Source organism: Antechinus flavipes, chromosome 2, assembly GCF_016432865.1.
Source record: "Antechinus flavipes isolate AdamAnt ecotype Samford, QLD, Australia chromosome 2, AdamAnt_v2, whole genome shotgun sequence".
In the NCBI taxonomy this organism is placed as follows: Eukaryota; Metazoa; Chordata; class Mammalia; order Dasyuromorphia; family Dasyuridae; genus Antechinus; species Antechinus flavipes.
This window is the reverse complement of record NC_067399.1, coordinates 441646058-441671170: the sequence shown is the minus strand read 5'-3', so window position 1 is coordinate 441671170 and position 25113 is coordinate 441646058. Positions and strand designations below refer to the sequence as shown.

Sequence of the window (25113 nt, the reverse complement as noted above, 5' to 3'; positions counted from 1 at the left end):
CCATCTCTGAATCAGTGACAGGACTGATGGCTTCCAGACCTCTCGTACCAAAGAGGATCTGGAAGGTCCAGAAAAAGTGTGTGGAACCAGGCGGGAGTCCAATGGACAGTCCTAGCATGGTCCTGGCCTGATCCAGACTCAGTCCCAGTCCCTACTCGGACCCCAGCTTCAGCAAGACGGGACCTCTGAAGCAGCAGCAGTGCTGGAGGTTTTTGGACTTCACAGTCCAGGAAAGACTCAGAAGATCTGTGGCAATGGGGTCAGAGTCTAGTGTGCAGTCCCAGCTTAGCCTCCAGTGGCGTCCCCATGGCCAAAACACTAGAGCTTAGGTTACAGTGAGGTAGGGACCTTCCTAACAGCTCCAAGGCAGAAAAGAGGATTTGTGGTCAGATTCCTAGAAGAACAAAACAGCAGTGCAAAACCCCTAAAGCTTGGGGCAGTGCACCCCCTACCCTGGAAACAGAGCCCTGCTTTAACAAAGAAGCAAAAACAGTAATGGGTTAGGAAAATGAGCAGGCAATGAAAAGTGTTTCTGATCATTGACAGTTATGGTAACAGGAAGATCAAAGCACACACTCAGAAGATGATAACAAAGTCAAAGCTCTTACTTCCAGCCTCCAAGAAAAATAAGAATTGGGCTAAGGCTCTAAGAGCTCAAAAGGGACTTTGAAAATCAGGAGAGATAGAGTGAAAAAATGAGAGGTGCAAAAGGAAACACAAAAAGCTTAATGAGTAGAAAAATGCCTTAAAAAGCAAAGTTGGCCAATTGGGAAAGGATGTACAAAAGCTCACTGGGGAAAATAATTCCTTAAAAAATAGAATTGAGCAATTGGAAACAAATGATTTTATGAGAAATCAAGAATACAATAAAGCAAAAGAAATGAAAAAAATAGAAAATAATGTGAAATATCTCATTGAAAAACCACTGACACGGAAAATAGATCAGGAGAGATAATTTAAAAATTATTGTTTTGCTTGAAAGTCATGATCAAAAAAAAAAAAAGAGAGAGAGAGAGAACCTGTTCATCATCTTTCAAGAAATTATCAAGGAAAACTGTCCTGATATTCCAGAACCAGAGGGTAAAATAGAAATTGAAAGAATGCACTGACCACCTCCTGAAAGAGATCCCAAAATGAAAACTTTCAGGAATATTATAGCTAATTCTGCAACTCCTAGATCAAAGAGAAAATATTGCAAGCATTCAAAAGGAAATAATTCAAATATAGTGTAGCCACAGTAAGGGTAATACAAGATTTAGCAGCTTCTACATTAAAAGACTGGAGGGCTTGCAATATGATATTCCAGAGAATATTGGAGCTAGGATTACAACCAAGAATCACCTACCCAGAAAAACTGAGTATAATCCTTCAGAGGAAAAGATGGTCATTCAATTAAACAGGTTTTCAAGCATTCATGATGAAAAGACCAGAGATGAATGAAAAATTTGATTTTTAAATATTTTGGAAAAGCATAATGAAGTAATCAGGAAAGTGATATCATAAAGAACTTAATATGGTTTATTTGTTTACATTCCTACTTAGGAGAATGATATTTGTAACTCATTAGAATGTTCTCATTATTTATGGAAATTAAAAAGAGTATATAGACAGAGGACATGGGTGTAAGCTGAATATGAAGGGATAATATCATTTTTTTAAATAACGAAATTAAGAGGTGAAAAGGAAATGTACTGGGAGAAAGGGAAGAAAAGTTATTTGCCATTAAAAAAAAAAAAAACAGGCAAGAAAGAAGCTTTTACAGTGAAGAGGAAAAGGGGGAGGAGAGGCAATAAATGAACTTTACTCTTATCAGAATTGGCTCAAATAGGAAATAACATACATACTCAATGAGGGTATAGAAATCTATCTTACCTGGCAGAAAAGTAAGAAGGAAGTGAGATATGGGAAGGGGAGATAAGGATGATAAAAGAGAAGGTGTATTGGGGGAGGGAATGATCAGTAGCAGAACACTTTTGAGGAGGGACAGGATGAAAGGAGAGAAGAAATTGGGGCAAAATACAATTAAGCAATAGTAATTACAAAAATGTTTTCAAAGCAAGTTTCTTTGATAAGACCTCATTTGTCAAACACAGAGGAACATAGAGGAAAAAATAAGAGCCATGCCCCAATTGCTAAATGATCAAAAGATATGATCTGTGTCCAAAAGGCTGTAAATTCATGCATATCCTCTGACCTCACAACACCACTCCTGGCCATGCATACCAAGAGATTCAGGGGGAAAAAAGAAGGAAAATGATCTATATATACAAAAATATTCATAGCTGCTCTCTTCTCAGAATAAAAAAAATTAGAAGTTGAAGTTGCCCATCAGTTGGGGAATGGCTCAATAAACTCTGGTTTGTGTTTGTGATGGAATATTATTGTTCTCTAGAAAATAATGGGCAGGACACTCAGGAAAAAAAAAAGCAAAACCCTGCAAAGTCCTCCATGAACAAAGTGAAATATACTGTATAAAAAGCAATAGCAGTGTTTTGGGATGACCAACTGTAAATGATTTTGCTATTCTCACTTATACAATCATTTATGACTACTCTGAAATACTTAAGATGAAAAAATTTTCTCCATAGCCAGAGAAGGAACTGATTGTGTCTGGATACAGTTCTTTCTTTCTATCTCTTTCTTTTTAGTTTAATTTTTCTTGAAGGTTTTTATTTTCATTAGGGTGGAGGATCTATGTTTTCTTTCACAAGTTGACTTTTATGGAAATGTTTTGCATAACTTCACATGTGGATTTTTAATTGTGGGTGGGAATAAGGGAGAGAAACTAGAACTCAAAAATCTTAAAAACAAATGTTTAAAATTGTTTTGAATGTAACTGGAGAAAATATTAAATAAATAAAATTTAAAGTTAAAAAAATAAAATAAATAATGCTTGTATATGCAGATGTTCTTTCTCTGGTGGAATTTAAGATCCTTGAGGTCAGAGACTATTTCATGTTTTGTTTTTCAATGTTCAACAGAATACTTATTATCTAGTAAGCATTTGATAAATTACTGGTTTGATTGACACAATTCAGTATCTCCATGGTATGGAGATCATTGTTTGCTGCAGCCCTTTTGGTGCACAGAGCATGTACATTCGAAGCTTCCTTTATCAGCTGTCCCTCACACAACCTTCTCTAGTGAGCCATGTTTAACTAGGGTCTTACTCCCCAATCTGTTTTCTTTCTCTTCATACATACTCCATGAACACAAGGATCATGGGGATACTATCTCTGTGAGTCTTTCCCAGACTTAATTTTCTCTTTTTTTTAAATGAGGGAATTTTATAAACAAATTAGAGGAACATGATCTAGATATAAAGAATGATATTGTAAACAAATTAGAAGAACATAGGATTGTTTACCTCTCAGATCTGTGGAGAAGGGAGGAATTTGTGTCCAAAGAAGAACTGGAACTCATAATTGAACACCAGATAGATAATTTTGAATATATTAAGTTTAAAAGTTTTTGTATTAACAAAACTAATGCAGACAAGATCAGAAGGGAAGCAATAAACTGGGAAATCATTTTTACATTTAAGGGTTCTGATAAAGGCCTCATTTCTAAAATATATAGAGAATTGAGCCAAATTTATAAGAATCCAAACCATTTTCCAATTGATAAATGGTCAAAGGATATGAACAATTTTCAGATGAAAAAATTTAAACTATTCCTAATCATATGAGAAGGTGCTCTAAATCACTATTGATCAGAGAAATGCAAATTAAGATAACTCTGAGATACCACTACACATCTGTCAGATTGGCTAAGATAACAGGAAAAGACAAGGATGAATGTTGGAGGGGATGTAGGAAAACAGGGACACTGATACATTGTTAATGGAGTTGTGAACAGATACAACCATTCTAGAGAACAATTTGGAACTATGCTCAAAAAGTTATTAAATTGTGCACACCCTTTGATCCAGCAGTGTTACTACTGACTGGGCTTATATCCCAAAGAGATCTTAAAAGAGAGAAAGGGATCCATATGTGCAAAAATGTTTGTGGCAGCCCTATTCGTAGTGGCAAGAAGCTGGAAACTGAGTGGATGCTCATTAATTGGAGAACAGCTAAATAAATTATAGTTTATGAATGTATGGAATACTATTTTTCTATAAGAAATGGCCAACAGAATGATTTCAGAGAGGCCTGGAAAGATTTACATGAACTGATGCTAAGTAAAATGAGCAGAACCAGGAGATCATTGTACACGACAACATCAATATTATACAACAATCAATCCTGATGAATGTGACTCTTTCCAACAATGAGATAACTGAAGCCAGTTCCAATGATCTTGTGAAGAAGAGAGCCATCTGCACCCAGAGAGAGAACTGTGGGAACTGAATGTGGATCACAACATAACATTCTTACTCTTGTTCATTTGCATTTTGTTTTCGTACTCATTTACTTTTTTTGATATGATTTTTCTTGTGCAACAAAAGAATTGTATAAATATGTTTAAACATATTAGATTTAACTTATATTTTAACATGTTTAACATATATTGAATTGTTTGCCATTTAGAGGAGGGGTTGTGGAGAAGGAGGAGAAAATCTGAAACACAAGGCTGTGCAAGGGTCAATGTTGTCAAATTATCCGTGCATATGTTTTAAAAATAAAAAGCTTTATAAAAAATAAAAATAAAATTAGAAAAAATAAAATAAATTGAGGGAATTGCCAATAGACTCATGATGGAGAGAGTCATCCATATCCAGAGAGAGGACTATTTGGACTGAATGTGGATCACAACATAGGATTTTCACCTTTTTGTTGTAGTTGTTTGCTTGCTTGTTTTTTTTTTCTCTCATTTTCCCCTTTTGATATGATTTTTCTTTTTTTTTTTAATTTTTTAATACTTTTTTATTTTTATTTTTTTTAATTTTTTAATAATTTTTTATTGATAGAACGCATGCCAGGGTAATTTTTTACAGCATTATCCCTTGCATTCACTTCTGTTCCGATTTTTCCCCTCCCTCCCTCCACCCCTTCCCCCAGATGGCAAGAGTCCTTTACATGTTGAATGGGTTGCAGTATATCCTAGATACAATATATGTGTGCTGAACCAAACAGTTTTCTTGTTGCACAGGGAGAATTGAATTCAGAAGGTATAAATAACCCGGGAAGAAAAACATAAATGCAAACAGTTTATATTCATTTCCAGTGTTCTTTCTCTGGGTGTAGCTGCTTCTGTCCATCTTTGATCAATTAAGGCTCTCTTTATCAAAGAGGTCCACTTCCATCAGAATACATCCTCAAACAGTATCGTTGTTGAGGTATATAATGATCTCCTGGTTCTGCTCATTTCACTCAGCATCAGTTCATGTAAGTCTCGCCAGTCCTCTCTGTATTCATCCTGCTGGTCGTTCCTTACAGAACAATAATATTCCATAACGTTCATATACCACAATTTACTCAACCATTCTCCAATTGATGGACATCCTTTCATTTTCCAGCTTCTAGCCACTACAAACAGGGCTGCCACAAACATTTTGGCACATACAGATCCCTTTCCTTTCTTTAGTATCTCTTTGGGATATAAGCCCAGTAGAAACACTGCTGGATCAAAGGGTATGCACAGCTTGATAACTTTTTGAGCATAATTCCAAACTGTTCTCCAGAATGGCTGGATGTGTTCACAATTCCACCAACAATGTATCAGTGTCCCTGTTTTGATATGATTTTTCTTGTGCAACATGATATATGTGGAAATATGATTAAAAGAGATGCACATGGTTAACCCGTATTAGATTACTCAGAGAAGGGGGAGTAAGGGAAGAAAAATTTGGAACACAAGGTTTTGCAAGAGTGAATGTTGAAAACTATCTTTGCACATATTTTGAAAAATAAAAAAGCTATTGTTATTAAAATAAATAATAAATAAAAGAGGGTATTGAACTAGATAGCTATAAGGTCACTTCCACTTTGGAATCTTATGCCTACAAATAAGGAAGACAGTAAAAGTTGGCATGAGGGAAAAATATGGAGAATAAAAGATACACGGCCATATTAATTGGCTAGAAAAAAGGTTTTCATCCTTTTTCAGGGGGACCTGTTATCAATCAATAGGATGATGTAGGTATAATTAGAATATTAACTTGTTATATTTCTTGCCACTACCATCTCCTAGAGAAACAAATTCTATTAGATGACTTATCCTACCATTCAATGTTTGTTTTCATATGTCTCAAACTTAATTCTCTCAGGTTGCAAAGGACTCATTTCATTCCACTTCTTGGGAATTCAGTGAGTAAGTCCCTGATCATCATATCATGCTATTCAGGATTTTTTGTTTGTTTGGCAATTGTTGCTCATATTCCATTTCATTTATCTTTTTTGCCTGCTGAAGAACTCTAGTTTTTGACATTTGTTCTGAATCTATTAGAGTCTATTTTTCTTTTCTTAAGGTCTATTAAAATGTAAGCTTCTTGAGAGTCCTAAGAGTAAGAGCTGTAGCAATTTTAATCTTTTTATCTCTAAGTTGTTGTCATTCAATCAGTTTCGATGGTGTCCAACTCTTTATGACTTCATTTGGATTTTTCTTGGCAAAGGTATTGGAATGGTCTGCCACTTTCTTCTCCAGTTTCTTACAAGCAAGAAAACTGAGGCAAAGAGGATCAAGTGACTTGTCCAAAGTGACCTAGCTAATAAGTGTCTGAGGCCAGTTTTGAACTCAGGAAGATGAGTCTTCCTGACTCCAGGTCTGAAACTCTATCCTTTATCACCTTCTGGCTGCCCTTATATCTCTAATATCTTAGCTCAGTGCCATATATATGATAGAGACTCAGTAAATGTTTGTTGAATGATCTACAGACTATAGTGAAAGAATAAACACAACATAGTTTTCTGTTAAAATGGTAAATCAGGTTTTAAATATTTTTTATTAATGCTTTTTAAAAATTGCCACCATTTCTTAAATGGAACCCTCTCTTACAACAAAACAGAGAGGTGTAATTTTTACCTTCTGAATCCAATTCTTCCTGTGCAACAAGAGAACTGTTCAGTTCTGCACACATATTGTACCTAGGATATACTGTGACATATTTAACATGTATAGGACTGCTTGCCATCTGGGGGAGGCGGTGGAGGGAGGGAAGGGAAAAATTGGAACAGAAGTGAGTGCAAGGGATAATGTAAAAAATTATCCAGGCATATGTTTTGTCAATAAAAAGTTATTAAAATAATACTCAGAAAAAAAAAAAAACAGAGAAGCATAATGACTGATGCACTGCACTTGGTGTCAGGAAGACCTGCAATCAAGTCCTATCTCTGAAATTTTCTTAGTTCTGTGATCCTGAGCACTCACCAAATCTCTTTCTCTGTGCTTCAGTTTCTTTAGCTAAACAGAAGAGAATGCCTATGATACCTACTTCAATAGGCTGGTGTGAAGCTTAAAAAAGATAAAGTGCTTTACAAACTTTAATATAAATGTTAACTACTGTTACATTATTGAAGTTAAACAAAACAACTGACACATTGACTTTGTGAACAATATAGACCTCAGTCCACACCTGTTGAAACTATATCTCTGTGAGAGGAAAGAGATATATTTCATTAACAGTTCTTTGGCATCGTAAACTAGCTTTTTCATTATTTTCAGTCATGATGTCTTTTACAGTTGTTGTCATTTATGTTGTTATGGTCATTGTGTATAATGTCCTCTTGGTTCAATTTATTTTGATCATATCAGTTCTTTAAAATCTTTCTAAGTTTCTCTGAATTTTTCATATCTATTATTTCTTAAATATACTGTTCCACTTTATTCACATATCACAATTTGTTCTACTACTCCACAATGAATAGGTACTTATCTCATTTCCAGTTTGTCACTACAAAAAGTGCTGCTATCCTTTCTGTCCTTATCTCCTTGAGGTATATACCCAATAATAAAATTATTGGGTCAAAAAGTAATAACTTTTGAATAATTTGAATAATTCCAAATAAAATCCAAATTCTTTGAATTCACTCATTTAAAGGTATTATCTAAAAATAACCATTACTGGGTTTGAGGCCAGATATACCTTCCATTTTATTTTAATAGATTGATTTCCTGGTTTATAAATGAGTGTCTTATGCATCAGTCTTCCAGTATTTGACCACCATTATAGGAACTGACAAAAGTAAGTTTCAAAAATGGACTATAGGCCATGGTGGTATTCCACCAATTCCACTACAACTAAGGTAGAAGCCAATTTTTGGTAGACACACTACCCTATCTTACCCTTTTCCCTTCCTTCCTTCCTTTCTCTCTTTCTTCCTCTGTTCCTTTTTTCCTTCCTGTTAGTTTTATCCCATCAAATGAATACCATTCTGATGTAGCACCTAAGAGCGCTATATGGTCAGCATGAAAAAATTGGGACATGTACAGTAATTCTCATCATATCTTCCATTTTAGGACAGTATAATTCAATTCAAAAGATAGATAACACAAGCACCTCTTCAGCAATGATGCCTGGGCTTATTAGCAGTTTTAAAAATTCTCATCCCCAGGTGCATAAGAAAATCCTAAAAATGCACTGGAAGCCCCAGAGCTGCTGGCTGTTAAATCCGGTGTGCGTCCAATAGAACTGGAAATTGTTTCCTTAGTGAATTCTGGATCGAAGTGTCTTAAATCAGCAGGCCCCACCTGTGGAGAAAAGTATGAAAGATAAAATGGAATGTGAAGGTTAGTATATGTTTTAGCTAAAGGGATTCTTGAGCTGAGGTCTGTGAGCAAGAGACAGATAATGAATTCTGATAACTTGTTTCCCATATTAGTTTCCTTTATAATCCTATGTATTTAAAAATATTATTCTGAGAAAGGGATTAGCCTGCCAAAATGATGAGGACAGAAAATAAAATTTAAAATCTCTGCTTTTGAATAAGCCTGCTCTCAACTAATATGGAAATATGTTTTACATGAGTGCAAATATATATTACTTATATTAAGTTACTTACCATCTTAGGGAACAGAAAGGAAAAGGAAGGAGAAAGGGAGAAAATTTGAAACTCAAAATTTTATATTAAAATGTTTAAAACTGTCTTTATATATAATTGGAAAAAATAAAATACATTAAAAAAATATTCTTCCTTTCTCACAGCCAGATACCTGATTCATAAAGTTAGAAATAGCTATAATATCCAAGCATCTATGGCCCACTTATGTACTATCTTGTCACAACTTTCCAATTAGATTACCATTTGACCTGTTTTCACATCAACTTTCAACATGGCTAATAATTAAGTTTTCAGAGCAATGGAGAAAGGAGAAAGAAAAGAAGGCAGATGAGAAGTAATAAAAACCAAAGTCTATGCTCCACTTTGGGTTAGGAAGCAGAGGGGCAGAGAGAGAAGCTTAAGCAAGTGGTATTTATGCTTTTGAACCAAATTAATTACAGTGATGAAGAGTAACTGAGCAAATAATGATCCATTCTCTTACCACATTTGGGTTGAAAGGAGGAGTAAGTCTCTTATGGTATAAGTCATCCCAGTTTATTGGGCTGAAGAAGACATGATTCTTTATCTCAAGCTGCAAGAAGAAAATATTGTTTTAGAGAAAAATGTTACATATATTAGAGCTGCTACTATTCTAAGAATTCTTGATCTACCCTGCAACTTTGGAAATGAGACTATCCACTTTTCACTATGGTGAGTATGAGAGAGTAGACAGAGAATGTTGGTCTTGGAATTAGGAAGATGAGGTTTTAAATCCTATTTCTGATACTTCCTAGCTGTGTGACCCTTGGGGAGTCATCAAACCTCCCTCACCTTCAGATTTCTCTTCTGTAAAATGGGAATAAGTCCAGGAAGTTCCTCTCATAGAGATAATGTCTATATTGCCCTTCAGACAATATAAAGCACTTTATAAATATGGGGTAATATATTTATTTTAGAAGCCCTGAAATATCTTTTTAACTTAAGTAGTTTTCCTAGGTCACAAGAGATAATTAAAAATATTTCTATTGTAATTGGCATTCTTCTCTACCACCTTTATTAATACTAATTACTATTATTGCTATTATATGTAATAAAGTGGCACAGAGCAGGGGAGTTTGAAGCAAGGAAGATCTGAGTTCAAATTCACCTTCAAAACAATGACCAGCTCTATTGAGCTCCTAAAGAGATCATAAAAGAGGGAAAAAGGACCCTCATGCAAAAAGGTTTGTAGCAACCATTTTTGTAGTGCAAGGAAGTGGAAATTGAAAGGATGCCCATCAGTTAGGGAATGATTGAATAAGAATAAGAATGTTCTTTTTAAATGATGAGCTGGCTGATTTCTGAAAAGCCTAGAAAGACAAGAATTGACGTTAAGTGAAGTGAATAGGACCAAGAGAAAAACAAGATTATGTCATGATCAGTTGTGATGGACTTGGCTCTTTTCAATAATAAGATGACTCAAAGCAATTCTAATAGACTAGTGATGGAAAGTGCCATCTGCATACAGAGAGAGAACTAAAGAGCTCAAACATGGATCAAAACATAGTATTTTCACCTTTTTGTTGTTGCTTGTTTGCTTGTTTTTTTTTTTTTCTCATGTTTTTTTTCCCTGTTTGGATTTGATTTTTCTTATACATTATGACAAATATGGAAATATGTTTAGAAGAACTGCACACGTTTAACCTTTGCTTACTGTCTTGGGGAGGAAGGCAAGAAAGAGGTAGAAAAATTTGGAACACAAGATTTTGCAAAGATGAATGTTGAAAACTATCTTTGCATATATTTGGAAAAATAAAATACTATCATTTAAATAAATAAATTATTTACCTAAAAAATTGACTAGCCATATGAATCTAGGCAACATATTCAACTTCTCTTATTCTTTTCCCTCAAATGAGGCTTATAATAGAATCTAACTCACAGAGTTGTAAGGATAAAGTGATATAATATATGTAAAATATTTTGCAAACTCTAAAATGCTATATAAATGATAATTATTATTAATACCATTAACTGACATTTATATAGCATTTAAAGATACATGAAGCGCTTATATATATTATTTCATTTGATTCTCAATAATCCTTTGAAGTAGGTGTTACAGTGAATATTATCCCTATTTTACAGAAGAATCTTGATAATTGGCAATTCTCATAGATGTTGAAAAATGCAACTAATTGGCCCAAATCTTCCTACAAGGGAAATGTCCTGCATCTATTGGTGAAGAAAAAAAGAGAGTGTGAAAACCCAGACTAAGATCTTAGAACTTAGATCTAAGAGATCTAAGAATTAAATTTGAATCTCAGATGCACATTCAAATGGGCAGCTAAGTGTCCCAGTGGATAAAGTGCAGCAGAGCCTGGAGTCAGGAAGTTTCATCTTCCTGAGTCCAAATCTGATCTCAGACACTTACTAGCTGCGATGATGGGCAAGTCACTTAACCTTGTTTGCCTCAGTTTCCCCATCAGTAAAATGATCTGAAGAAGAAAACGGCAAACTACTCCAGTATCTTTGCTAAGAAAATCTCATATCGAGTCACAAAGAAATGGACATGACTAAACAACAACATATTCAAATTTTGACCTTCAAGAATGATCCTCTTCCTACCCATCTCCCACTCAATCCTTCAATCAATACAAGTGTCAGTGCCCTGTGTCAGTCTTAAAGAAGTTTCCTGTCATTATACAGAGCCATAGATTGAGAGGCAGAAAGGACCTCAGAGTTTATCTAGTCCAATCCATGATTATATTAGTTGAGGAAAATAAGGCTCAAACCTTCTCAAGATCAATCAAGTAGTAAGTGATAAAGGCAAGTCCACTGACCCTAGCGCCAATACTCTTTCTATTTCATCCTGCTGCTTCTCATGTGATTGTATTTATACTATTTTATATAGCTGGTTCTGAAAGAATATGACTTATTCTCTCTTCTAGGAAAACATTTGATCTAATACAAAGAACAAAATTGGCTTTAGATTATTGAAATACAGTTTCCTGACTTTGGAAGTGAATGGACTTAGAATATAAGCAGGAAAGCTTAGATTAGAAATTAGGAATAACATCTGAATTTGGGTTGGCCATCTCTTCTTTGTCAGGTGGAATGGAAAAAGCTGTCATTCAAAGATGATGTGATATTTAACCTCTATTGGATTATTTGCTGTCTAGGGGAGGGGGGAGAACAGTTTGGAACACAAGGTTTTGCAAGACCAAATGTTGAACCCTTTTTATAGTGGCTAGAAATTGGAAATTGAATGGATGTCCATCAATTGGAGAATGGCTGAATAAATTATGGTATATGAATGTTATGGAATATTATTGTTCTGTAAGAAATGATCAACAGGATAATTTCAGGGAGTCCTGGAGAGACTTACATGAACTGATGCTGAGTGAAACGAGGAGATCGTTATATACGTCAACAACAATACTATATGATGATCAATTCTGAGGAACGTGGCTCTCTTCAACAATGAGATGATTCAAACCAGTTCCAATTGTTCAGTAATGAATAGAGCTATCTACACCCAGAGAGAGGACTATGGGAACTGAGTGTTGATCACATCATAGCATTTTCACTCCTGTTATTGTATGCTTGCATTTTTGTTTTCTTCTCAGGTTATTTTTACCTTATTTCTAAATCTGATTTTTCTTGTACAGCAAGATAACTGTATGGATATATATATACATATGTTGCAAATAACATATACTTTAATATATTGAACATGTATTGGTCTACCTGCCATCTAGGGGAGGGAGTGGGAGGAAGGAGGGAGAAAATTGGAACAGAAGATTTTGCAAAGATTAATGCTGAAAAAATTACCTATGCATGTCTTGTAAATAAAAAGATATAATAAAATAAAAGAAAAAAGAAGAAGAAGAAGATTGAATGTTGAAAGCTAACTTTGCAGGTATTTTGAAAAAGAAAAAGTTATTATTATTAAAATAAATAAATGAAAAACAAAAAACAAAACAAAAAACAAAAAACAAAGTTGATGTGAGCAGAGAGAGGAACACAGACTAGCCGAGCTGTCAAAGTCCCAGTCCTAGATATTAGGCATCTTTTTAAATCATAGTCTTTGATGAAGTTAGATCTCCCTCATTTTAAAAACGCTTCTGTTCTCCAGGTTAATAAACCACTAGAAACAAGGGGTGGGAAAGGGCAGAAGAGAACCTCAGAAACCTATCACATACAAAGTCTTCTTTGGCACCCAGTCTTTTCTTCTGGTCTTTTTGGAGAAGACCATGCAGAAGGTCACAGGCTGCCACTGTCTTGCCTCCTTGGATCTGGAGAGGCTTGTGAAGGATGTTCTCATACATTTCAGAAACATCTCGACTATAAAAAGGTGGCTGCCAAATAGAGAAAGAAAGAAGAGACGTTAGTTATCCATCATAGATCAAAGACAAATCAAAAGTAAACACAATTTTTCCCCCCAGAAAATCTAGCACTTGAGATTTTTACTTCAGAAAAAAAAACCTGGACAATATCCCTTCTAAATACAGCATAGACCCACAAATCATATCCTAGAAAATAAGATAGACTGAATACTTTGTATACCCTACAGTAAAGAGAACTCTGGAGTAAAGTACTTTACTCCAGAGTTGGAAGGGATGTCAAAGGTATCTTATCCAACTTATACCCAAATAAATCCTAGCATGAATATGTCCAGTATATTATCTAACACTGTTATCTAACACTGGCTTGAAAACTTCCAATGAGAGAGAACCTCCTGCTTCCTAAGGCATCCCAGGAAATTTTTCCTTGCAATAAGAATGTCTATCTTTCTGAGATTCCTTCAATTGCTCTTAGATCTGCCCTGTGGGGTCAAGCAAAACAAGATCTACCCTATGGGATCAAGTCTAACTCCTATTTCATATCACAGATTTTAAAATACTTTTGTGTGTAAATTTTTTATTCATTTTAAACTTAAATAAAAAAGAAGAAAAGAAAAAAAGAATATTTCCATATACAGCAGAATTGAGAGGATTCAATATAAAACAATAAATTTCCATTTCAAGAAAATCTATGCAATAAATACTACACAATGTTTTCAAAGCTATTCAGCTTTTCTAGTTTTCTCTTAGATTTTCTTTTGTTCTGTGCTGTGCACTTTTTACTTTAATTTTTTCCCTCTCTTCCCTACCACCCTCCTTGCTTTAAAAATATTTTAAGATGGTAATCATGTTCTCACCATCAAATCATCTCTTCTCCAGGCTAAACATACCCAGTTTCTTTAATAGATCTTCATAAGACATGACTTTGAAGATCTTCACTCTCTTAATTACTTTTCTTGAGATGGTCTACTGAAATATGATCCCAATAAAATACAATACTGGTCGGGACAGAGCACAGCAGATCCACCACTAACTTGGTCCTGGAATATGATTCTCTTAATATAGCTTAAAATGATCATTTCTTGCACAATTAGAAAAGAAAAAATTAATCTTGCTATGTTCCAGAATAGAGATTCCCAAGCTGGGGTATCTCCAGAGATGACATAGAATGTTTGGTAAATTATTATATTATCTATAGAAATTAATGTTTCATTTCTTATATGCCTTTGTATTATAAACGCTATAATTTATTTTTCTCCTATTGAATAAGGAATATTACTAAAAGCTAGGGGAACTTGGGACCAAAATAAGAGCTGGAAATTTCCAGTTTAATGAGATTGCTTTTGTGAGAGGTTTTTGGATATCCCAAGAAATCTTTATACAAAGAAAAACCATTCATGAGTTTGCTACTTTCTCCTATAGTTTTATTCTCTCTTCTCATTCCCAATGCTTTCCTATCTGTCACCACATCTTCTAACTTTTTCTCTTTTTTTAGTTTCTTCACTCCATATAACCTTTTTCCTTTTTTGGCCTTTACCCTCTTAATCTAACTTTATTATATCTTAGCCTATAAGTCATTTTCCCCTTTCAATATCATATTTTTGAAATACATGTAAAGATAGTTTTCAACATTCATTTTTTCAAGACTTGGTATTCCAAATTTTTTCTCTCCCTCCTCTACTTCCCCCCTCCCCAAAACAGTAAGTAATATGATACAAGTTAAATATGTTCAACCCCTTTAAACATATTTCCATATTTGTCACACGATGCAAGAAAAATCAGACCAAAAGGGAGAAACCACAGGAAATAAAAAGCAAACACAAAAATGATGAAAATATTGTGCTCTGAGCCACATTCAGTCTCCATAGTTCTCTCTGTGTATGCAGATGGCTAGCCTATAAGTTCTAAAGGAGGAATGATTAATTTGGTTAGCTAAATTCTCTTACAAATTATTTAACAGGACTAAAAAGTAAATTCACTAATATTGAGGTTAATATCAATTGAATATTATAATGTTCTAATACTTACCAAGCCACAGAGCATCTCATAAAGAACAGCCCCCAAACACCACCAGTCTACTGTTCGGTCATAAGGTTGTTTTCTCAATACTTCAGGAGCCAAATACTGTTGGAAAAATAATATGGAAGAACTCTGATCAATACTATAATCAATATTAATTCTAGAAAATTGATAATAAACAATGCTATCCATCTTCTCTCAAAGAGATAATTGATTCAGATTGTAATAATAGATATATTTGTGGATGTAAGTAAAGTGGGGATTTATTTTTCTTATGCATATTTGCTTAAAAGGATTCTGTTTTTCTTTTTATTTTCTTTTATATGGAAAGGAGAGAAAAATAAATGCTCACTAATTGAAAAATAAAATGAAACTTTAAGCAAGTATTTCAAGCCATATGAAACTGCATGCAAAAAGGATTTTTCTAGTGCTGGTTGGCTTTGTGATCAAAGGTAAATAATTTCCTTTTTTAAAATAATTGATTTCATTTTCCCCCAATTAAATATAAAAACAATTTTTAATTTTTTCTTTTAAATTTGAGTTACAAATTCTATTCCTTTTTCCCTCCTTTCTCCTCTCCCTGAGACAGTAAACAATCTGATATGGTTATAATATAAAACATTTCCTTATTAATCATTATGTACAAGAAGAAGGAGGAAAGAAGGAAGGAAGGAAGGAAGGAAGGGAGGGAGGGAAGAAGGGAAGGAAGGAAGAAAAAGAGGAAAGAAATAAGGAAAGAAAAATAGTATGCTTCAGTCTATATTTAGTCAAAATCAGTTCTTTCTCTGTATTTGGGTAGCATTTTTCATCATGAATCCTTTGAGATTGCCTTGAATTATTGTATTTCTGAGAATAGCTTAGTCATACCATATTGCTATTGTATAATGCTGCCCTGGCTATGTACACTTTACTTTGTATCAGTTCATATAAGTCCAGGTTTTTCTGAAAGCATCCTGTTTAAAGGGCAAATAATTTTTTAAATAACTTTTTATTGATAGAACCCATGCCAGGGTAATTTTTTACAGCATTATCCCTTGCATTCACTTCTGTTCCAATTTTTCTCCTCCCTCTCTCCAACCCCTCCCCCAGATGGCAAGCAGTCCTTTACATGTTGAATAGGTTACAGTATATCCTAGATACAATATAAGTGTGCAGAACCGAACAGTTCTCTTGTTGCACAGGGAGAATTGAATTCAGAAGCTATAAATAACCTGGGAAGAAAAACAAAAATGCAAAAAGTTTATATTCATTTCCCAATGTTCTTCTTTGGGTGTAGCTGCTTCTGTCCATCTTTGATCAGTTAAAATGAATTAGCTCTCTTTATCGAAGAGAACCACTTCCATCAGAATACATCCTCAAATAGTATCATTGTTGAGGTACATAATGATCTCCTGGTTCTGCTCATTTCATTTAGCATCAGTTCATGTAAGTCTCGCCAGTCCTCTCTGTATTCATTCTGCTGGTCATTTCTTACAGAACAATAATATTCTACAACGTTCATATACCACAATTTACTCAACCATTCTCCAATTGATGGGTATCCATTCATTTTCCAGCTTCTAGCCACTACAAACAGAGCTGCCACAAACATTTTGGCACATACAGGTCCCTTTTAAAGGGCAAATAATTTAACCTCATTTTGCACATCTGTAAGATGTGAAGGTTGAGCTACATTTAGTTCAATAAACTCTAATAAATATTAAGCACCATCTTTTTCCAAGGCCCAATGTCAAGAGAAGGTATGCAAAGATGAAATAAGATGCAGTTCCTGACCTCAAGAAATGTGTGGTCTAGTAGGGAAGATAATGCAAATAAATTAGTGACAGAAACTTGAAACAAATGTAAAATTTGAGTTTGATACTACAAATTAAATGATTGATTTCTTTTAATCATTTATTCAACTAACATTTCATGGCTGAAGAAATTAAAACTCAGAGATAAGTGATTTGTTAAAAATCACACAAAGGGTCAGTAAAAAAATGGGACTAGGACTCAGGTCCCCTGACTTCTGATCCTAGGTTCATTGACTAGGCAATTGCCTCATATAGTAAACTGCTTCGTATAACTCTAACAACGAACACATTCAAGATTATGCATTTCCTCTTTCCTGAACTGCATCACCATTCCCTTTCAGCAGGTGCCACCAGCACAATGTTAAGGTGACCAGTTCTCCCCCCAATCTAATAAGTCCTGAGCTGTCAAAGGGGAATTCTGTAATCAAAACATTTTTTAAATGATAATAACAATGTGCTTCTTTTATCTATTGTGACAAAATAAGATATTAATGTGATATAATACTGCTGTGCTATGAAAAATGATGAAGGGAAAAAAGAAAAAGAAAAAAAAAAACAATGAAGGGCATGGTTTTAAAGAAATCTGAAAAGATTTGCATGAACTGATGCAAAATGAAGTGAATGGAATTAGGAGAACCATTTATATGATAACAACAATACAGTAAAGATGAATAATTCTGAAAGACTAAGTAATTCTGATCAATACAATAACCAACTATAATTTCAGAGGACTTAAGATGAAGCATACTTCCCACCTTCAGAAAGAGGAGTAATGGACTCAGAATGCAGATTGAAGCATATATATTTTTTAAATTATTTATAAAATATATTTATAAGGGAGGGGACAAGAGAAGAAGTGAGAGGGAGAGAATACAGAGGGAGAGAATACAGACCTGAAAATAGAATAAAACAATTTCAAAAGAATAAAAAATATCGTGACAAAAGATGAAAAGTCCTTGTTTTATTTCTACTATTTTAATATGTATGAAGAAAGGAAACCTCAGAGCTAAAAAGGACCAGAGAGTTGCTTATTTTGATAAATGCTAGAGCTAAAAATAAGTACCAGAAGATATCAGAAAATTCTTTGAGGGCAAGGATTGTTTCTTTATTGTCTTCATAATTCCACTACCTACGTAGTACTTAGAACATAGTAGGTGTTCACTAACTTTGCTGATTTACAAGCTAAGTCAGTCCCAATCAATCTGGCCATGGAAGAGGTAAGAGGGATAGCTTGGGAAAATCACCAAGATAACATGAAAGTGGGGAAATTACAAAAATGAAGGAGAATAAGGCCATTTTCATACTGGAAAATTCACCATATGTATTAAGTAATTTTGATACATAGAAATATTGCTAACATTGAAAATTTCTCAGAGCAGCCCCATTGCCATCATACTGGAGTTTTGTGAAACATAGTTTTGGAAGTATTTATCTAGTTTATGCCTTTTGCTATACAAATGAAAATTTAAAAGTTTACCATAAATGAAGTAATTTGCCCAAGATCATCCAGCTAGACAATGGTAGAATGGTGTCCTGACTCCCTGGGCATTTCTCTTTCCATTACATTTACCTGCTTCATGATATAAAAGCAATTGTTTTCATTGAATTTGAATAGTTATCCACAAAAAAGTCATTACGACAGTATAGAGAGGACAGAATGTTGTACTTCAAATCAGGAAGGCCTAGGTTCCAATATGCCCATGATATTCATTAGCTATCATTGTCTCATTATAGATCAAATTTATACAAGTACCTGACCTTCCTTTCAGTAGGAAAATTACAATCTTTCTGTAACTTAGGAGAGCATCTTAGTGAATTGTATGAAATTCAGAGAAGTTACCTCTTTTTTTTCATTTGTATAAATGAAGGGTATATATCCACCTGTCATATATATATATATATCTATCCACCTCTCATATATATATATACATATATATACACATATATATATACATATATATATGTATATGTACATATATATATATATATATATATATCACATTCACAACTTAGAAATGTGGAGAAGGTTCAGAGCAGTACCATAAGGGATGATTGAAGGTTGTGAAATAAGATAAGATGAAAAGAAAAGACATTATTTAATGAAAAAAAGAGAAAGCTGGGGAGTGATCCAAGCATAAGAAGGATCACTATGCTGATAAAAATCAATCATTTTTCAACTCCATTGTCACATAAAATAAATTAACGTTTATTGGTGCAATTTCATCCAAAGCCCAAAGATAGATAAAGAGGAAACAAATTTGAACTACAACCTGAAAAACCCAGGATAGATAAAAAGGAAAAATATTTCTAAGAAACTTTTAGAGAAGAAAGCTTCTTAAAGAACTTTGAGAAACTTCTTTCTCAGGATAGTTTTTCAAAAGAGAAGAGTCTTATCTGACTAGGATAGTTTAAAGAAATATTTACTAAAGTAAGAACAATAGACTAGATGACCTTTCCAGATTCTTTCTTGGTCCTCAAACCAAATGGAAGATGTTTTGGGGATGATTTTCGTTGAATTTTTGTTTCCTACATAACTTCTGTTTTGTTTTGGTTTTGGTTTTGCTGAGGCAACCGGGGTTAAGTGACTTGCCCAGGATCACACAGCTAGGAAGTAGTAAGTTTTTAAGGTGGAATTTGAACTCAGGTCTTCCTGACTTCAGGGCCAGCACTCTATCCACCACACCATCTATCTGCTCCCCCCCCCTTTTTTGCTTGTTTTTGTTTTTGTTTTTGTTTTTCTATGTAAATTTCAAAGGAAATATCAGTGCCATAGAAATAACTTTCTTTCCATTCCCATTAGAAACTGAGTATTAATTGGTTTTTGTACCCCCCAGTTAAAATTCCCCTCTACAATCTGTACATATTTGCAGAAATATTTCCTGAAGTCATTATTTTGATCATGTCTTTTCTCTGCTGAAAAATCTTAGTGATTTGTACTGCCTACAGGATAAAGCCCTCTTTCCTTAATCTAGAATTCAAAGCTCTCTTGAATCTAAATCAGACAAATTTTCCAGCCTTAATTCAATATATATTAATAAATGTCTGATAAATGATTGGAAGGATGGATGTATAAATGAATGAATAAATAAAAGAATTGTAGGCACTGGCCAAATTAGATTTGTGATTATAAATTTTATTAAATTATAAGTATTGTGATTATTTTATAGTATCTAATTTGTTATTTCTATGACATATATTTAAATATCAAAGAGAAAAATTTGTATTTAATCCCAGAGAAAATAGCAAGCCACTAATACTTACTGAACATTTGTGGAACGTTGGGCTGTGGGAGAATTCAAATGTTAAGGTAAAAACTATAAGCACCCCATCAGGTTTTTATTCATTCCATTCTCTTTCCTTAGAACATCCTCTCCTTATCACTATCCAAATTTTGACTCCAAGTTCTAGCTGAAATGTGTACTTCTTTTTTGAGGAATAAAGGGGAGGTAATTAGAGTTAAGTGACTTACTCAGGGTCACACAGCTAGTAATTTGAACTCAGATCTTCCTGATTTCATGGCAGGTACTTTATTCACTGTGCCATCTAGATGTCCCAGTTCTGTTTCCTTACATCTTATCTGATTACACCAACTCCTTTCCTGATGTATCTATACCACTTTTATGTAAATGATCACAGACTATCTTATCTTAGCTTAGATCTTCAGATATCTGAACTACTTCACATAGCTTCTCCACTAGATTGCAGGCAACCTGAGAGAAGGCAATGAAATTTATCTTTGTACTTCCCACAATTCCCTGCACATATTACCTTCAATAAATATCTCTTAAATAAATGATAATTATATCAGAGAAATATAAGTATCCTTGTAAGAACCACTGATTGAATGTGATTTGAACACTACATGGGAAATATAGAGCAGCGTCAGAAGTAAGGGAAAATTGGATGAATCACCTTCCTACTGAACCAGATTGAGTTTCTATGCATAAATAATGCTTTTCTTCAATCATAGAGGGAAATGGCTATTACAGGGAAGGACAGCCTGGCTCTTTGTGGGGGCAAAGAAAAGCCATAAATAGGGAACAAGAGAAAAACAACCATTGTGTCACCACTCCAGTCCTCCTCAACTTCCCACCTCCCCAAATTGGGGCTCCTCCCTCTGGATTCTGATAGCCGAGTTTTCACTTTATTTAGCTTACAACCATGCCCTTAGAACAATGGTTCTCAAACTTTTGTTTTAAGTATCTTTATCCTATTAAAAATTATTGAGGATCTCTCCAAAGTATTTTTGTTTATCTGGATTATATTTATAGACATTTACCATATTGGAAATAAAAACTATTTTTGAATTTGTACACCCTCTAAAAGGATTTTAGAGATCCCCAGGATTCTCTAGACAATACATTGAGAACCACTGCCTTAGAACTATGCCCTCCCTAGCCAGTTCCAAACCATGCTACCATCATGCAGGTGTTCCTCATCTCTACCTTCCCTCTTTCTAATACTACCTCCTTTTGATGTATTGTTTTCTCCTATTAGAGCTTAAGTTCAGGAACTGTCTGTTTTACTTGTAAATTGTAACCCTAATTTTTGGCATATATTAAGCACTAAACAAATATTTTCATTCATTTTAGATCTGGAAAGGATTTTTTAAGATCACTCCAACCTTCCCATTTTACAGATGAGGAAACTGAGGTTCAAAGAGGCTAAGTGGTTTGCCTCTGGTTTTATAGCCAATTAATGGCAGATGTAGCCTAAAATTCTGATCTAATTTAGCTCTCAGTATTCTTTCTACCATCTCTGTCTGTTGAGGCTATTAATAGTAAACCTATCCATTTTATTAAAGAAGATAGAGAAATTTAAAAAGAGGGACGAGAAAGAAAATAAAAAAGAAGTGCTAGAATCCTTACAAGGTGTTAAGTCACTAGAATTGGTAGAAACAATACTTATGTTTACACCTTTGAGAGTTCACACATGAGCTCACACATTAGTTCACAAGTTTGGGAAATTTCAGGGTTCAGTATGATTCACAAGTTTACACCTCTCACAATCCCACTCTCTCAGAGGAGGAGTCAACCTTTGGATTCACACCTTTAAGAGATCATATATAAGAAGCTTTTAGAGCTTCAGTCAAGGGACTTGAAAAGATTGAGAAGTGAGAGGTGAGTGGAAGAGAAGAGTAGAACCAAGATTCAGAGAGAGCTGGAGGCTGAAGCTGGCAGACAAGCTGCAAGAGCTCTTGGAACCAAGGAGGGAGGTAGGCCTCTAAGAAAACTAACCGGGCTATTTTGAAGGAGACAATAAAGGATTTAAACTTTTAACACCTGGTTGCATTTGAGGTGATTATTACTTGGAACTGAAACTAAGACTGCCTCCAGAAAACCTTCCCAAGAAATCTGCTCCCAGAGAGAACCATCATATTTTAGAGAAAAGAAAAAGGACACCACAAAGAAGTCATTGGGTTAGTAAATCCATAATCTCATAATTCCTGTACTATTCTCCATAGATAACAATCCATCATTTCCCAAATATTGGGACAGAAAGAGATGAGATGCAATTTAATTAGTGAGCAAACTAAATAGATCTCCCAAATTGACTCTGATATCCACAGAACAATCTCTCAGATTAGAGATTAATTCCATTTAGTGCTATATCTCAACAAGATAGTAATCGAATGTTTTGGGAACTATCCTAAACAACATGAGATGACAAAATAAAAGGAAATCACTTGGAGATGCTATGGTAAACTCACATTTCCTGTTCCCTAGCAACAATTTTGCTAGAAGATTCCCTGCAACTGGAAATTGAGTGGTTGCCCATCAGTTGAATAAATTATGGTATATGAATATAATGGAATATTATTGTTCTATAAGAAAGGGTGAGCAGGCTGATTTCAGAAAATCCTGGAAAGACTTAACATTAATTGATGCTAAGTGAAGTGAGCAAAACCAAAAGAACATTGTACACAGCAACAATAAGATTATATGATAATCAACTGTGATGAACTTGACTCTAACAATGAGGTGATTCAAGGCAAATCTGACAGATTTGTAATGCCTTACACATCCAGAGAGCTGGAGACTGAATGTAGATCAAAGCATAATATTTTCACCTTTTTGTTGTTGTTGCCTTACTTGACTTTTTTCTTCCTGATATTTTTCCCTTTTATATGATTTTTCTTTCACAACATCACAAATATGGAAATATGTTTAGAAGAATAGCATGTTTAACTTATATTGGATTACTTGCTATCTTGAAGAGAAGGGAAGGATAAAGGGAGAAAAATTTGGAACACAAGGTTTTGCAAAGGTGAATGTTGAAAACAATCTTTGCATGTATTTGAAAAAATAAAAATATTATTAAATTTTTTAAAAAGAGCACCACTGTGACTTTAATTATAGAAAAATCCTAATGTCAATATGGATCAGATAATCTTATTTTACAGAAACATCCAGTAATGGTGAGACTTGGAAGAGACTTGGAATTTATAATATTACTAATGATAAATTACTACCACTTAAAACTAGCAATTATTAACATTTAAAGTCTTAAGGAAAAGCTACTTTAAACCCAGTTAAAGAAAAAATCCTTTTCTGTTTAATGTTCACAAGGTTCATCATTAGCCAGGTCTTTCTGGGTTAATGTCAATTTTTATCCAGTTAAGGCTGCAATTTGAAGTTGAACTTTAGCTACTAACACTGCAAGTGATCAACTACTATTCCAATAACTTTCAGAATTATACCCTTGCAGATGATTAAGGAGACTCAGCAATAACTCATTTTATACCTCAGGAGTGCCACAGAAAGTGGATGTGGTTTCTTCTGGTTCCATTCCTTCTTTACAAAGTCCAAAATCAGTCAACACAACATGACCCTAAAGAGAAACAGAAAAGAAAAAACTAGAAAGTTGTATTCTAAATGGATGAAATGTCTTTTGCAGTACAATATTCCTATATCTCAACCCAAGAATCACAGTCTTCTCTACAAAGCCTTTCCTGATGTCTACCTCCAGCTACCAGTGCCCTCTCCCTTTTAAAAATACTTTATATCTGTTTGTATCTATTTGTTACATCTCCCTATACAATGTACGTATCTTAGGATATCATAGAATAGGAGTTGTTTCACTATTGGCTTTGTATCCCAAATGCAGGCATTTTAATCAGTGGTGGTTGATTTGAATGGCATTGCTAAGGCTTGTGTTTACTGGCATTATCATCCTAGCTAACATTTACAAGATACATACCAAGTGGTAAGTGTTTTACAATTATCATCCAATTTGGTCCTCCAATAATCCTGGTAAGTAAGTTCTGATAAAAAAAATTTTTTTAAAACAAATTTTACATTTTACAAATTTGTAAATTTTACAAATGAGAAAACTGAGAATGATAGAATTTAAGTGACTTGCCCAGAGTCACACAAGTAGAAAGTGCCTGAGTCAGATTTAAACTCAGGTCCTCCTAACTTCGAGTCCAGCCCTCAAACCACTGAATCATTTAGCTGATTTGTAGACTATGTATGGCAGTCTTTAAGAAGTCATCTCACCAAGTCTTGAGTCTTAACATTAATAGGTGCCTAATAAAAATTTTTAAAGTATTTTAAAAAGTGTCCCCAGGATGGTAGAGCTTGGGGTAGGAGAGTGTGAGTTCTGACTCTGTTCCCTCTGTGAATTCTGACTCTGTTCCCTCTGTGAGTTGAAGCAAAATCAATCCTTTTAAGAATATGTCAATGAAAGAGCCTTTGTTCTTAATTCCTAATCCCCATGTCAGTATTGGGAGCCTGTCTTCCTTGTTCTCCCTAGTTTCCAGATAACAAGTCATTCTTCTATTGTAACTTCCCTCCCCCATTCCACACCAATCTCACCTCCACCCAAATACACACACACACACACACACACACACACACACACACACACACTCATACAGACCTGGCAATCCAAGAGTATGTTCTCAGGTTTCAAATCCCTGTAGAAGATGAAAAAGAAAAATTTTGTATATTCACCAAGTTCACCTAAATTCCCTTATAAACTATGTTTCTTGAGAATAGGAACTATGTCATTTGCTACCTTTGTATCTCCAATGTCTTTTGAAAAAGTTACATA

At 34.3% G+C, this 25113-nt stretch overlaps 1 protein-coding gene across 3 annotated transcripts in view; it reads right to left on the bottom strand.

The window, feature by feature from the left end:
- Positions 1-4693: 4693 nt before the first annotated feature.
- Positions 4694-25113, bottom strand: part of SGK2 (serum/glucocorticoid regulated kinase 2) — a 79470-nt gene continuing 59050 nt past the window's right edge. For all 3 annotated transcript variants that reach the window (XM_051979264.1, XM_051979265.1, XM_051979263.1), the window contains exons 8-13: positions 24940-24976; positions 23803-23889; positions 15275-15370; positions 13106-13261; positions 9424-9513; positions 4694-8631 (exon numbers count right to left, since the gene is read on the bottom strand). In XM_051979264.1, coding sequence (XP_051835224.1) covers positions 8476-8631; positions 9424-9513; positions 13106-13261; positions 15275-15370; positions 23803-23889; positions 24940-24976 — 622 coding nt within the window. In that variant the 3' untranslated portion in view covers positions 4694-8475. The remainder of the gene's footprint in view (positions 8632-9423; positions 9514-13105; positions 13262-15274; positions 15371-23802; positions 23890-24939; positions 24977-25113) is intronic.